The sequence below is a fragment of the Uloborus diversus genome, chromosome 3, assembly GCF_026930045.1.
Source record: "Uloborus diversus isolate 005 chromosome 3, Udiv.v.3.1, whole genome shotgun sequence".
NCBI classification, from domain to species: Eukaryota; Metazoa; Arthropoda; class Arachnida; order Araneae; family Uloboridae; genus Uloborus; species Uloborus diversus.
In genome coordinates this window covers 14,099,937-14,114,973 of record NC_072733.1, presented here as the reverse complement: position 1 = coordinate 14,114,973, position 15,037 = coordinate 14,099,937, and the positions used below count along the sequence as shown (strand labels likewise).

General features: G+C 31.8%; 1 protein-coding gene across 1 annotated transcript in view; it reads right to left on the bottom strand.

The window, feature by feature from the left end:
- LOC129218033 (gamma-aminobutyric acid receptor subunit beta-like) overlaps positions 1-15,037 on the bottom strand; it is a 539,475-nt gene that overhangs the window by 208,461 nt on the left and 315,977 nt on the right. Inside the window, exon 5 of the mRNA XM_054852214.1 lies at positions 4,469-4,551. Within this exon, the coding sequence (XP_054708189.1) occupies positions 4,469-4,551 (83 nt within the window). The remainder of the gene's footprint in view (positions 1-4,468; positions 4,552-15,037) is intronic.

The window sequence follows — 15,037 nt, the reverse complement described above, 5'->3', positions numbered from 1 at the left end:
AAAATCAACTTATTTGCTTCTTGTCTTACAATAATAAAATTAAGAGTTTTATCAATTGAATTAATTTTGAAAAAGAGGGGAGAAAAATGTAAGAATCAATGTACTTATAAAAAAAGAAAAAAAGCCTAGCATACGTTTTCAAAACCTGAAAAGTCAAATCGTTTGTTGTAGTTCTTAAAGTTCCGCTCAATCCAATTGGATGTGTGCAGCTTAACACATTTTGTCAATTTTTCAAGAAAAATAGATTAATTAAGCATATTACCTTTTCACTTTAGAAAACTTATTTTAAACTCTAGAAATCTAACTTTGCATTCTATCCGCTACTGGGTCTACATAATGGGCAACTCACTTTTTTGTTGTAAATCTAACTATAGCGAAATCATTTTTTCCCTTCAAACAAAGATTTGATATTTATTTCAATTCGTTCAAGCTCATTTGGCTGATCAGAACAGCGTTTAATGATCAGTAGAGTTAGTTTATGTTTAGATCTTTGAGCTGTTATGTGGGTTGCAAGTGGGAACTGATATTTCAGTTGTTTAGCACATTTACTGCAGTGATTGTTTAAATCTATTACTCATACTATGATAAATTTTATTACGTTAACACAGATTTAAATGTTTAAAGTTAATGTCAACTACACTGTAAAAACGATTCAGAAACGTTCCTGGAAAATAATAGGCAGCTGATATGCCCAATTTCAACCAGTAACATTTCTTACAAAAACCAGGAACGTTTTCCGATACAAGTGAGTAACCTTCCTGAAATGCTGGGAAATATCCCCTGTTAAAGCCAGTCGTGAACCTTCTACAAAAATTAAATAGGTTTAATGTATTTGATTAGAACCTTCCTAGTTTACCAAGAAAGGTCCACAAGCATTACCGCGACCATGGACAAAGCTGCGCGAATAATTGCAAGCAAGAACCCACCATATTTCTTGCCTGCAATTCCTGCCTCGCAAGGCTGCAGCTATCCAGTGACTTATTTGCTCCCATTGGGAGCTCAGTCAATCTGGACGGGTCGTGATCAAATTGAAGCCGATACACATTATAAACATGCTCAGTCATTCTTTAAACTGGTAGCAAAAAATATCTTTCACACCAGTGAAGTGTCTGCATTCGTGCATCTTTTAGCAATGCGGGAAACTTTTTTGCGAAGATACTTGATTTTGCGGGGAAATAGGTGAAAACCTCTGAAATCCCGAAACGTTCCACGGAGATAACCAGTAACGTTTCGGAATTTTTTTACGGTGCAAGTAAACAACAGTTATATTGTTTTTATTGTGTTTATATTGTCATATGGATACTTGATCCCTGGGATCGTGTATCCCTCAAAACGAAGGGATCAAGTATCCCTAATATGCGATTTTTACAAACATACTTGTTCTTATTATTAACAATCAGTTGCAATTTACTAAAAATATGTCTAAATTATTAAAGATTGTCTACTTTAACATTACACTTCGGTATTTTTTTAAAAACTTGTATATAACGGATAATGTAAACTTCAGAATTCTTTCCTAAAAAAAAGTTGACCTTGACACATTCAGACAATCATTTCTTGAGCTAAAACAAAATGGCTGAAAAAAACAAAATGTTGCCAGTTTTTATGTAGAAGTATAACTTTAATGTAACTGTCAGGTTTCAAATCTATACTTAATGATTTTAGTACATTTTTGGCAGTGGGATCATGTATGCCCAGGGATCAAGTATCCAAAGTCTCCCCTACCATCACATGCCCCAAAACATAGGAGATGTTCTCCTTCTACTTGCGCTGATTATTTCCATTTTTGTATTTTTGGCACTTACATCCCTTTGCTCTTCACTTCCTCGTATATGCAAGAGCAAGAGAAGAAAACAGTTTTTTTTTCAAACTTTTCAAGAATCAAAAACCTTTGGGGAAACAAACAGTATAGACCTGTTTCTAAATAGCTCAATAACAAAAGTATCAATGAGAACTTGTCTGACAAAATGCCAGCGTTTAATGATTATGGAATTAGTTTTAATAGTTTTCAGCTTCAGACGAAGGAGAAATGGTAGAACAAGCAGTCGTTTAGGCTCTGCGGTTGCGCAGTGCTTACATTTTTTCTATATTTTTTATGAAGTGTACAGGCATCCAGTACATCCAAGTGAATGTATTTTCTTTGTAAATCCAGCATAAATTGTACACTTTCGTAGCTAGTTTTATGGACTATGCCGATTGAAAAGGTGGTATATTATCGTATTTTATTTTAATTAACTCAACATATATATTTTATGTCGGTGGAACATCTAATGTACCATAATGTAGTTTCCTCACTTGTTTTTACATTTCGTGAAAATAAAAAAAGTTATTTCTAAGCAAATATATAGCAAGTTCACACTTTTGTGTTTTTCATTTCAAAATATAAAATAATATTCTAAAAAAAAATCTGTTTTAAATTAAATTAATATCAAAAATAATTTAGCACATATATTTGTCTTCAGCCAGTTGTGTCTTTTCCTCTCAAGAGTCAAGTGTCCACTTGGAACCGCAATGAAAAAAGAAAGTAATGAAGAAGTTTAGTTGTTTACAACTGTCAACACAGCAGAATGCTACAGCTTGTTCTGGTCTTTAAGCTGTTGGAAATTTTCCTCTCAAACCAATTTAAATACAATAGCCCCCCCTCCCCCATTCTGTTCTATGTAGTAAAGCAAAACTTTGTTTGATCTTAATCAGAAAGCCTGATCATGAAATTTTTCAACAAGCAGTTGTTACCAACTCACAAAAGTCTGGCAACAGTTGTTACAAAAGAGTCTTGTCAAAATTTCCTGATCTCATTTTACTGTAAATTTAGTTCCAGTATGGTTCATTGGGGTTTACTAGTACAAAAAAGGTGTTAATTGTTCTAGAAAGCCTAATTTATGCAACTGACTAATTCAAAATGTCAAATTTTGCTGTTAACCATCTTCTTTTTATGTGATTTAATAATCCTAGAAAAGTTGACTGGAGCCCAGTAGGGCTATAATTGACACTATTAGGACTCTGGTGTTCCTATTAAGATACCGAAGGATCGGATGAAAGATATGATTCTGTGCGGTGTATGCTGCACGTATATGCACAAACTGTGCGCAAGGATGGTCAAAAGATAGAGAATTGCGACTTTCATGTGCCTCAAGTGTGATGATTGATCTTTATCCTTTACATTGAAGATCTTTGATAATATGTCCAAGTTTATATGAAACGTGGTTTAGTATGTTTTTTTTTTTGGACACTAATGAATATTTCAATTTTCTTTACTTTGACAGTACTTTTAGGTTTTTTTTTCAGAGTTGGCTTTGTTGGGGACCATACAAGGCCAATTCGTATTGTTTTTTTTTTTTTTTTGGTCACTCTTTCGACAAACATAATTTAAAGTAAAGATTTCACATGTTTTTCTTCAAAATTTTTTATGAGGTATTTTATGTATGTACAAACCTTGGAGCCAATTGAATCATAAATGAGCGTGATACTAAGCTCTGTACCTTAGGTTGGTATTATTTGGCATACTTAACTTATTATTATTATGACTTTCTGGATTTATGCAGTTGAAATTTTTAAAGAGAAATTTCTTTCAGGCTGTGATCATAATCACTAGAGGCTTTGCCCCCTGCTCTTTCCACTCACAAACCTACCATTTGCTACACCCACTGCCTCAATGTCGCCAGCGGCAGAAGACAATTGATGACTTTATTACTTTTACCCCTGGAAGTCCTGAGGACATGTTGGATGTCCGACCCCTTAACGTGCAGAGGGGCGGAAATAGACAGGGCGGAATAAGTCCTGTGTGACCCAGTATTGACCTTTTAGAAATTCACAGTCCGGAGGAGATAGGATTACAGAAACAGATGTTTGCAGGTTTTTGATAGTTTAGATTCCCTCCCAGTGCATCATCCTTCCTTTTTTAGATTTCGAAATTATTTTAATTAACTTTATAACCGGTAATACACTTTAGAACTTATCTTTTTTATAAAGCCACTGCATACATTTATCTATCCATATAAAGTATTTCTACGATTTCTATCCACTTTTAAGTTTCCTTAACTTCTTGAGTTCAAAATGACATTTGTTGAGAATGAGCCTTACACTGGAGGATATTCTTTTTTGAGAGATGCACCTGTTCGATTGATGATTGTTAGAACAATAAAATGCATTATGATTAGTGTTACTTGTTTAGGACAAAAACCAGAAATCACAATCGAAAATAAAATTGCTTATTTTCCTTCCTGGTTAGCAATGTCAGCTTATTTTTTTATGCTTCATCACATAGTCGTGTCCGTAAAAAATCATGTATCAAAATAGTTTTATGCTAAAAAAATCATGAAAACGTTTCAAAAATATGTTCTCAAAGTTTGTTCTTCAATACATTTTGCAAAGTATATTGCTTACATAACATTTTTGGACAATGTCCAGTTAGTTTAGTAACAATGAATTGATTTTGGGAAAGATAGTTTGCAGGTTTAGAGAAACTTACAACTTTCTATCTCGAGGTAACACACTTGTCTGTCCATCGGAAAATACTGCAAATCCATAGGACATCCAGCAGTTACGGTCAATCTAAAGAAAAAGTGAAAAGTATTATTATGAGTAGACTATTATAAAAATATAAAATATAATTTTGAAACAGATATAAATCAATCAAATAAGGAAATACAGTAGTACAATCAAATTAAATGTAACTAAACTTCGTATTCAAGGCATACAGTTTCCATCTTTGAGATGTAAATGTCAAATCACTAAACATGTAACAAAAGTATCAGGGGTACTGATATACTTGTTGAGGAATTAACGTTTTCACGCTCTCTCACATACATATCGTAGCCTCAGAACAACAGCTATCTCACTTTTATTTCTGGTATTATATTTCTTACGGTTGCTCTAGGGCGTCGATATATAAACAAACTCAATAACCGCTTGCACTAATAGACCAGTGCCAATAGCTTTGAAAATGGTAAAAAGTCGAAAAAATTTAGAACAGGATAAAACCAGTTAGAAAGGTAAGAAAATCTAATAACATTAATAGGAAAAATAAATTACGGGCGAGCTGAGTTCGGGAAGGGGAGTGTAGGGGGGTTTAAGGGGGGGAAAACGGTTTATCACGATTTCCGGAAAAACTAAGAGTCCTATCGAAAAAAACTAAATTGCAAAGTTGTTGGTAATAAAAATATCTACAACTTTTGCAGGTGCACTTTTTTTCTATAACCTCAACATATTTGCGAAAAATTCAAAAAACCGACTTTTTGGTTTTTTATTTTTATCTCCCACAAAAAAATTTTTTTTTTCACTACATTTAATGAAAAGTTACCTTATTATGTCCCAAATACACTGTAATTTTTTGGATTTAAAATATTTAATTTTTTCTCCTTATTTTGGTTCAGTAGTAAAAAAGCATCAGAATTTTCAATCAAAAATTCTCACGTCAAAATATCTGATTTTTTTAAAAAATCGGAGCAAGTTTTTTTCGTTGGAATCTCTACTTCTTGATGGTATAAAAAACAATATACAATACTATGGAAACTTTTCGTAAAAAATGAAGAAAATCAAAAAAACTCGAATTTGAAAAAAAAAAGTCATAACTATGTAAAAATTTTAAGCTCCTTATTATAATGTACACTTTAATTACTCGAAAAATGAAATTTTCCATGTTACATTGTCACAAACTGAAAATAAAAATATATTAAAATAATTAAAAATCAAGCTACAACATGCATTTGTTTTATACCCTTCTCATCCACCATTAGACGGTGACTGCAGTGCCCCCTATAGTTTTTTGGAGTTACGAATAGCAAGCTACACTGTAGGATGGGATAAATGAGTAATTTCCGCAATTTCGAACTGTGTAACCTTGAATATTATGAAAAATAATCAGTTTTCCAATTGTGTTTGCTGTTAATTACTGTGTTTGCTGTTAATTTAATAAATAGCTTAAAATTTTACATAGTGATGATTTTTTTTTCAAATTCGAGTTTTTTTGATTTTCTTCATTTTTTGCAAAAAGTTTCCATAGTATTGTATATAGTTTTTTATACCATCAAAAAGTAGAGATTTCAACGAAAAAAACTTGCTCCGATTTTAAAAAAAAACAGATATTTTGACGTGAGAATTTTTGATTGAAAATTCTGATGCTTTTTTACTACTGAACCAAAATAAGGAGAAAAAATAAATATTTTAAATCCAAAAAATTACAGTGTATTTGGGACATAATAAGGTAACTTTTCATTTAATTTAGTGAAAAAAATTTTTTTTTTGTGGGAGATAAAAATAAAAAACCAAAAAGTCGGTATTTTTAATTTTTCGCATATATTTTGAGGTTATAGAAAAAAAGTGCGAATGCAAAAGTTGTAGATCTTTTTATTACCAACAACTTTGCAATTTAGTTTTTTTCGATAGGACTCTTGGTTTTTCCGGAAATCGTGATAAACCGTTTTCCCCCCCTTAAACCCCCCTACACCCCCCTTCCCGAACTCAGCTCGCCCGTAAATTATTTTTCCTATTAATGTTCTTAGATTTTCTTACCTTTCGAACTGGTTTTATCCTGTTCTAAATTTTTTTGGTCTCAAACATTATTGGCACTGTCCTATAAGGGCAACAACAGAGTAAAATGTCCGTAAAGTATCCTTCATTTGTTCATTTTCTGGATGTCTCCCTTTTGAAGTTCCCCGCAAGAATCATTGCAGGATTGTTATATCTCCAAGTTGTTTTGCTCAAGGACCACAATTTTGGAGGAGAGCTGGGTCATCAATCCAACAATGTCACAGTTCATCAGGGCCATCGAGAGCATAGAGGGGGGGGGGGCTTATCAGTTTGGCCGCCGGGTATCCCTCCAATCATACACTTAAAAATTTATGCGACTCCGTTTCCGAGGCTGTTCAAAGGCCATGCATGCCCCTAGTTTGTGACTAGGCATGAGCTCTAACATGAGCCTCGTCTGAGCTGCAATTCAGTTCGCTAGTTCCGCATACACCTAATATTTTTTTTTAAACTTAACACTCAGTGCTGCTTTTTGACAGTTTACGGGCTTAGTTCTCTTTACAAATGCCTAAAAGAAAATATATTATCAAACAAAATAAAGAATTGGGAAGCTTAAAAAATTGTAAGCTTCCTGCGACCTGGGCAAAATCGGCTTTTGAGCCGATCCCTTTTGTAGAGGTGCAGAGCCATTTATGATAATACTCTGCAAACAACTAGTGCCCACAAGTTAAATGATTGACTGGCAAGACAGAAGAGTACGAATGATGCTGACTTATTTTCTCATGAATTATAGTATGTAGACAGAATTTAACTTCATTTTACACGAAACAAAAATCCATCAAAGTTAGTATGTCTCAAGAAACTATTTTTTTCATCTTCTTGTTTTAAATAATAATTCTGTAATAGCAAAATCAACAATGGAAAAAGCTTGAAAATAAAGCACTTACATTTTTAGATTATATGAAAAATAAAATAACCAAAATATGCGCTAAAAGGTCCTAAAATACGCGCTACAAATTCAAACCATGCACTATTTTTCTTTTATTTTAAAAAATAAAAGTTTTTCACAGCTGAATAAAGACACGAATAGCCTTCTATTCTTACCTTTCCTATTATTTTTGGAGAATAAATATTTGATTAATAGTATGCGCAAAAAATAGCACGCACAAAAAATCGGGAGACTCGAGAAAAAATCCACAGGTACGTAGTCCGATTTTTTTTAAAATGAAGAACAAAAAAGAGTTAGGTAATTTTTTTAAGTAAAAAACATCTAAAAGTGAGTGCAAATTGCATTAATATGCAGTTGTTTTGAAAATTTGCGGTTTTTATGTGGCCGCATGCATTCAGGTCAAAATAAGTAAAAATACGCATTTACATATGCACATGTGTATTTTCATATATTCCGGACTCAATTCATAACCAAACGCTACATGTTATTGTGCAGTTTCCAACTCAGGATTGGTTTGATGAAAATCATTATAATCAAGGTGGTGCAGCCATTGAAGAGCTCTAATCATCTCTGATATCGTTGACCTTTCTTTTCTGTTGGCCGCTTTTCTCTTGTAATTGATCACTCCAATAAGTTTCAAGCTATCTTCCACCTATTCTTTCCACCCGATTCTAGGTAGTACTTCTTTTGTTTTTATTCATCTGAATGTTTTTTAATTGTCTCTTAAGTGTTCATTTTTCGTTCATCCCCATTGCATGCTCAAACTATTATAGGTTTTCTTTCTTTTTTTGTTGAAACAATATCCAATTCCTTGTGCTTAGCGTCTAAGAAGCTTGTTCTAATTCTACAATGACAATTTGTGCAGATTTCCGCCAAAATCTTCTGATATGACTTTTCTGTAATTTTGTTCGATTTCCGCTTGATAACGCTTCAATAAGTAAAAAACCAATATCTGTCATACGTATAAAATACGTGTTGCTTCAATGGCATTAAAATACAGCATACTTTATCCTTCCAAGGAAAACATGTGTGTCTCAATCACAGATTTTTTGAAAAAAATATTTTTCTACCAAGACAAATTGTAGAATTCTGAATTGATAGATTGAAAAACATAAATTTTAAATGTGCGTAAAACAAACATTTAGAAAAATTCCCTGAGTCAAAATCAGGCTTTTTTCAGACACGAATCTTTTGTTTAAGATAGTAGTATTTGTTTCTTCGGAAATTTAATATAAAATTCGATATAAACCATGTAGGAGAATGTGGGGCGAAGTGAAACAGTGAAATATTGACTCTGCTTTTAGCGCCACCTATTAGAAATGTTTTAACTACAGTAATTTTCCGATTATCCGCGAACGGATTATATGCGGGTCGGATTATCCGCGAGTGACTTAACAATCAGGAACATATATTTTCATAGCAAAAATGAAACACTCTCATGGCTGTTTTATTTTCTTATTTGACGGACAATTCTCACAGTTGTGTTTGTTTTATTTATTTATTTGCTTATTTATTTACTTATTATTGCGCTTAATCATTGTACATACACTTGTTGTTTATTTAAATATTTTGTGCAATTATTCAAGTGCATGCGGGGTAAAGTAGATAGGGGAAGTTGAAATAGTTTGTTTTGTTTACTCACTCAATCATTCACTAAATCACTTACGTATTTAATAATTAATCATTTCATTTTCTTTCCTTCATTTAGTAATTCACTTATTAATTCATTCTTTCACCTATTTTCCTATTTATTCACTCTTTTACTCACTTATTAATTTTTCTTCGTATATTAATTAATTAATTAATTTAATTTTCCGTTTATTGCTTCAGCATCTCTTCATTTACTTTTTTAATCTTTTATTTAAAGAATTATATTTTTTATAATTCAATAGACACTATTTCATTAGAAAAAAAATATTTTTCGCTTTGCCTCATGAAAAAACAGTAAACATTATCCACCTTTTTTTTTGAAAGTACAACTTTACCGCCAAAAAAATAAAAAATACTGTTTCAATACAAGATTTATAATAAAAGAAAATGTTATTTCTTTATGTACAATAATTTCCTAAACAAATTTTCAATTTGTTCATTTTAAAAATTCTCAGTCATTTTAACTGTTTCACCTATCCTCACATTCCTCTATATACATATTATTGGTTTATCGTACTTTATGAAGAAGACTGCAGGCATTATTTATATATTGAGCAAAATTAAATCAAACTTTTATTATCGCTGTATATGTCCAGTTCTGCATTTTACAAAAAATATTAAGTGAGCAAATTTTGCACAACCGAAATAGCTTTAGTCGAGTATTTAGAGAAACAGTTTTAGAAATCATGCTCAAACCTCATAAAAGTTTCATCGCATTTAAAGAAATGGCTTCTAGTATACTTTTTGTCAAAGCGACGAGCATGACTATCTGGGCGGTCATTCCAAGCTCGTCAACTTGCGAGATCGAGATTCTCGCTCACGTGGTCGGTTGTGACGTAGAAATGTCGCAAAGTATCATTTTAATCTACTCGAACCTATCTTGCGACTAGGTTTGAGTAGATTAGAATGCTATTTTGCGACATTTCTACGTCACAACCGATCACGTGAGTGAGAATTCCGATCTCGCAAGCTGACGAGCTTGGAATTACCGCCCTGACCTGAGCATAACTATCTGAGTTAGCTAGAAAATATCACCGTTTATGACGCAACTTTTCTTACGTCGCAGAAACCACGAATTATTGCAACCGTTTTTAAGAGTACAGTTAAACTCGGTTAATACGAAATGTCAAAAATCCACGAATTTGTTCGTATTTAACCGTTATTCGTAACAACCGTGAGTGATTGATACTGTAAAAAAGACAAAAGAATGCTGACATATATTCAAAAATATTACTACTAATACACATATTGTAATCTGTTAGTACATTAAAAAAAAATCACTTATTTCTGAAAGTTGAATGCGTTTAGAACATATTGAAAAAGGAAGATGAAAAGGAAGAATCGCGGAATAGGTTGTAATTTACAATGAAAGATGAACAGCTTCTTCTCCGAGTAAATTCAAACGTCCAAGAGTAAACAAATGTTTACCTGTGTGCCAAACTATGTTTTCTAGGCAAAATATTAACTATTTTCTTCTCGATACACAATGGGACTTCTACTACCTAACAAAATGATGAATATTTTTTTAAAAGGAAAATTACAGTATTCAAGAACGAACCGTTTAAATAAAGAGGTCAGAAATTTTTGTTCGCTTTAGCCCATATTTTCAATTTAATGTACGTATTATAAGTGAAATTTTTAGTGTAATTAGATAGCGAACCAAATTTAACGAACAAATTGTTCGTTTTAGAACCGTTTCGTTTAGAAGTGAATTCGTATTAATTGTGATTATACTAAGATAATTCAACTGTATATAACAGCCGTATGTTCAAAGTATTAATCTCACTGTAAAACATAATAATTAAGAAAACGAATACCCGACGGAAACAGAAAATGTAATCCATCTGAAAAAAGAAATTAGTATTTTTTTTTCCAAATAACTATGAAAGTAAAAATACGGATTGATGCAGCATTAGTTAGAAATAAATGTGTTATTTTTGCATACAGTAAGTTTTTTTTCACATCTCAAATAAGTCAAGCATTGCTAGTAACAAAATTTAAAAGAATATTATCTTACAAAAGATTATTTACAAACAAATTAGTTTAAACGCATGCTGCAGTATTTAATGTTGTCCAGAAACCAAATCTTTTAGTTGATGTATGTAAATTTGGTGAACAAATTAAGACTTTGTCAATTAAATTACTACACATTTGGTCATTTTTCATATATTCTTGCCGGTTAAAATAGTACTCTTCAAACAAAGCTTCACGTTTCGATTTACTTTTGCATGCAAGTAATGGGTTAAGGCTGTCGCACGCAAGAGAAAGAAATTTCTGCTCAAAGTGTTACTTTATATTACTATTTTAAGACCTGATTTATAAGTTAAATGTAAGAAAAGAAAGAAATGAACCGTAATCTTGCGTGACAAATTGAATTTTAAAGCGTGTTATTTATGCCCTCCTTGAAAAATTCTTTAACACTATAACGGTTAGAAAAATTCCGTTTAAAGCGAACCATTACTGCTAGGAGCGTTTTACAAGATATCATCTTTCACAAGAATTCCGAAAATGTTAAAAAGGAATTGCATAGTTAAGTAGTTTGGTTGGCAGATGAGCGAAAAAATAGGTCATGCTCAATTTCTGTTGATTGATTGTTGGAAGTTTCGAGTGCTTCAGCTCTGGAGTATCCAGATTCGCCGTGGAAAATTAGATTCAATAGATTATGGTTGGCTGAAAGCCTTCAGCTGAGGTGGAAGCGTTGTATTTTGCCACAAGTGATTAATTTAGGAAATTTATGAGCATTAAATTTGTTAGAAAACTGGGTCAGGGGATTGAAATTCAGATGAGAGTTTTGCTGTTTAATAAATATTACTTGTGTGTAGATTATTTATTTAATGTGCAGTCTGAGTGCTGGTATGGTAAGTCTGAAGCAACTCTTCCTCTGTGAGCATAGTTTGATTTATAACATAGAATTTAAGGAGTAGAATACAGGTATTTAACGTGGTTGTAGAGTTACGGACGTGGTTTTTTACTAGGGAAAGTATTGATTATTGCAAAGCCCTGGATTATTACTTCAAAAATCTGCCGTTTTTATGCAGATAAAATTCATGAGGAGAATTTCATTCGTCGAAGCATAAATACCAGCCATCTCTGCTGCCGATCGGTTTGACTGACAGACAAGTTCTAAGCATGAAGTTCATTAATTCTTTTCTTTTTTATTCCAAAAAATACATGTCACTTTGATGTATTATGCAGCAGAACTCAGAATCGGAATGATAATCAAGATTTAATTGAAATCTGTAAAATAATAAAATGTTCTTAAAATCGTTCTTAGGTATAGATTGTATTAATTACGGGATTTTAAATTTCAGAATTGCACTTGTTCCGTTGGTCAGCTCTCGTGTTTTCTCTGTCTTTCTCTCTCTTTCTCTCTTTCGAGATCAATACATCAGTCATCAGTTATTAACAATATATATTTTATTTGCGTTTACTTAAAAGGTCATGAAATTTATTAACTTGTGACAATATTAAACCATAACACGTTTTCTGAAGAAAAAAAAAAAAAAAAAAAACGTTATTTTCGATTTTTAAGATAATTTAATCTGTAAGTTTTATTTTAAATATATGTATTAAATATTACATGCTTGCTCTGTAAAATGAAGCTACCTACCAAATGGTCGGACTTTGGAGGTCACGGGTCGGGACAAATGCTGGATTTATATAAATTACTAAAAGATACTAATAAATAAAAACCAATAAGTAAATAAGTCAATTAATATGTGATTAAAAATGAATGAGTGAATAAAATAGGGAATGAAGAAAAAAAATATGCGACTGAATAAATAAGTGACTTATTAAATGAAGAAAACCAAATAAGTTAATAATTAAATTACTACGTTAGTAATGTAGCAAATGATTGAATAAGTAAACTAAATGAAATATTTTTTGCCCCATCCTATTTGCCGGCATTCACTTGACTAATTGCAAAAAATATTTGAAACACAAATAAGCTTAATAGTAACAAAATAAATTCGGCACGGAGTATTAGTAGGTCTGGATTAATGATTAAAATGTTAACAAGAAGAACTTTGACATAAAATTAACAAAAATAATTTTTGATTTACATCAAAATATTACACTATACGTATCAATTTTTGCAAATTGCTTGCATTACCATATTCTTTGGTTTTCAGAGACATTTGTTCTTCTGACTGGAATTGACTACATTTGTTACTACATACAGCCTCAGTAAAAACTTTAAGACTAGTATAATTTTCTTTGAAAAAAGGAAAATGAAATTGAAGAGATTTTAATATTATTGTATTATTAATTATTAATGTTCATTTATAAGAAATAACGTAACAGACTGGATTTGTAAATCATGCAATAACCAGAAAAGCAGTGGTTTATTCAAAGTTAGCATTTCAGCTTGAGTAAAAACTTTAAGGCCACTAGTATTTTTAAAAAACTGCAAGTACTTAAACTGTAATAAATGTCACCTCAGTTAACAAGATTGTGAAAACCTTCAACTTCCAGTTCTGTGATTCATTTCTTCAAAGTTTTTGTCCTATTTGTGACGATATCGTAAGGTAAAAAGTTAACTGTTCAAGAAAGAGGGCAGATTGAAGCTTTTTCTTCAACAAAGAAAAGTAGACGTACTATTGCGAAAAAATAGGAACATCGAAGACTGAAGTCTACATTTTTGTTTGATTTAAACACAATTAGGGTAAAAAGAAAAGCCGGGAAAGCTTAAAGTTTTGTCCTCGCGTCATGGAAGAAGAGTTTGGAAATTATTACATTACCTGAAAAGTACTCAACCAGGAAACTTATTCAGACGATAGATTTAAATGTTTGTCAAAAACGATATATAACACAATTAGAAGGTGTGGAAATTTTATTAATGCTGCAAAATTGCTTAAACATCATTTATTGAAAATGCACAATATAGTGCGTTTCAACTTTAGCTAGGAAATCATGACCTGTGATAACCAATGAATACAAATAATTTTTTCTAACAAAAAGAAGTGGAGTTTGGATGTACCAAACGGACGGAAGTACTATTGGCATGATTTACAAAAAGAAAAAGAAATATTCTACAAGCGCCAATTAGATGGAGGCTGTGTCAGAACATGAGAGTGCATTGCTTACAATGGTGTGTGATCAGTTGCGTTTGTTTCAGGTAAAATGAACTCACAAGTATATCAAAATGTCCTCCCAAGTCATCTTTTACCAAATGCTGAATTTATTGCTGGAGAAAATTGAAAATATCAGCAAAACAATGCATCTATCAATCCAACAGTGCAAAAAATAGGCTCCAAGTAAATAATGTTGAAACTTTGAAATGACCAACTAAGTCTCCAGATCTTAACCCAATAGAGAACTTATTGGGTGACTTAGCAAAAAGAGTTTATGCAAAGGAGAGATATTTTACTTCATCAATAGAGCTGACATCTACTATCGAAGATGAATGGTAAAAAATACAATCCCGAATTTTGTCAAAAACTAGTTTCATTCATGAAAACTAGAATATTTGAAGTAATTTGAAGGAATGGCTCCTACACAAGCTTATAAATATTTGAAATTTTGTCCTCATATGTTTTTTTCTATGTTGGCTTTAAAGATTTTACTCAGGTTCAAACACTGATCTGAAATATTTTCTGATAATGAAACACTTACAATTATTTTTTTTTGTCTTTTTTACTTGTATTTAAGGTTAATAAATATCACTCACATGACTTTTTGATCCTAAGATTAAGGTGTGTCCATTTTCTCAAAAAAGTGCACTGGACTTAAAGTTTTTACTCAGACTGTAGTTAAAATATTACCAGATAGGTGGCGTTAAAATCAGAGTAAATATTTCGTCATTTCACTTTGCCCCGCATTCCCTTACTTCGATTCGTTTGAAAACAGGTACATACTCAAAAGAAGTGCATCAGGTATCTTTTCTGCAAAACCAATCAAATAAAAAAGATGGCTTCATTGTGCCACTGGGATGCAAAAAGTAGTTCAAAGAAACGTTTTTTGATACAAGTG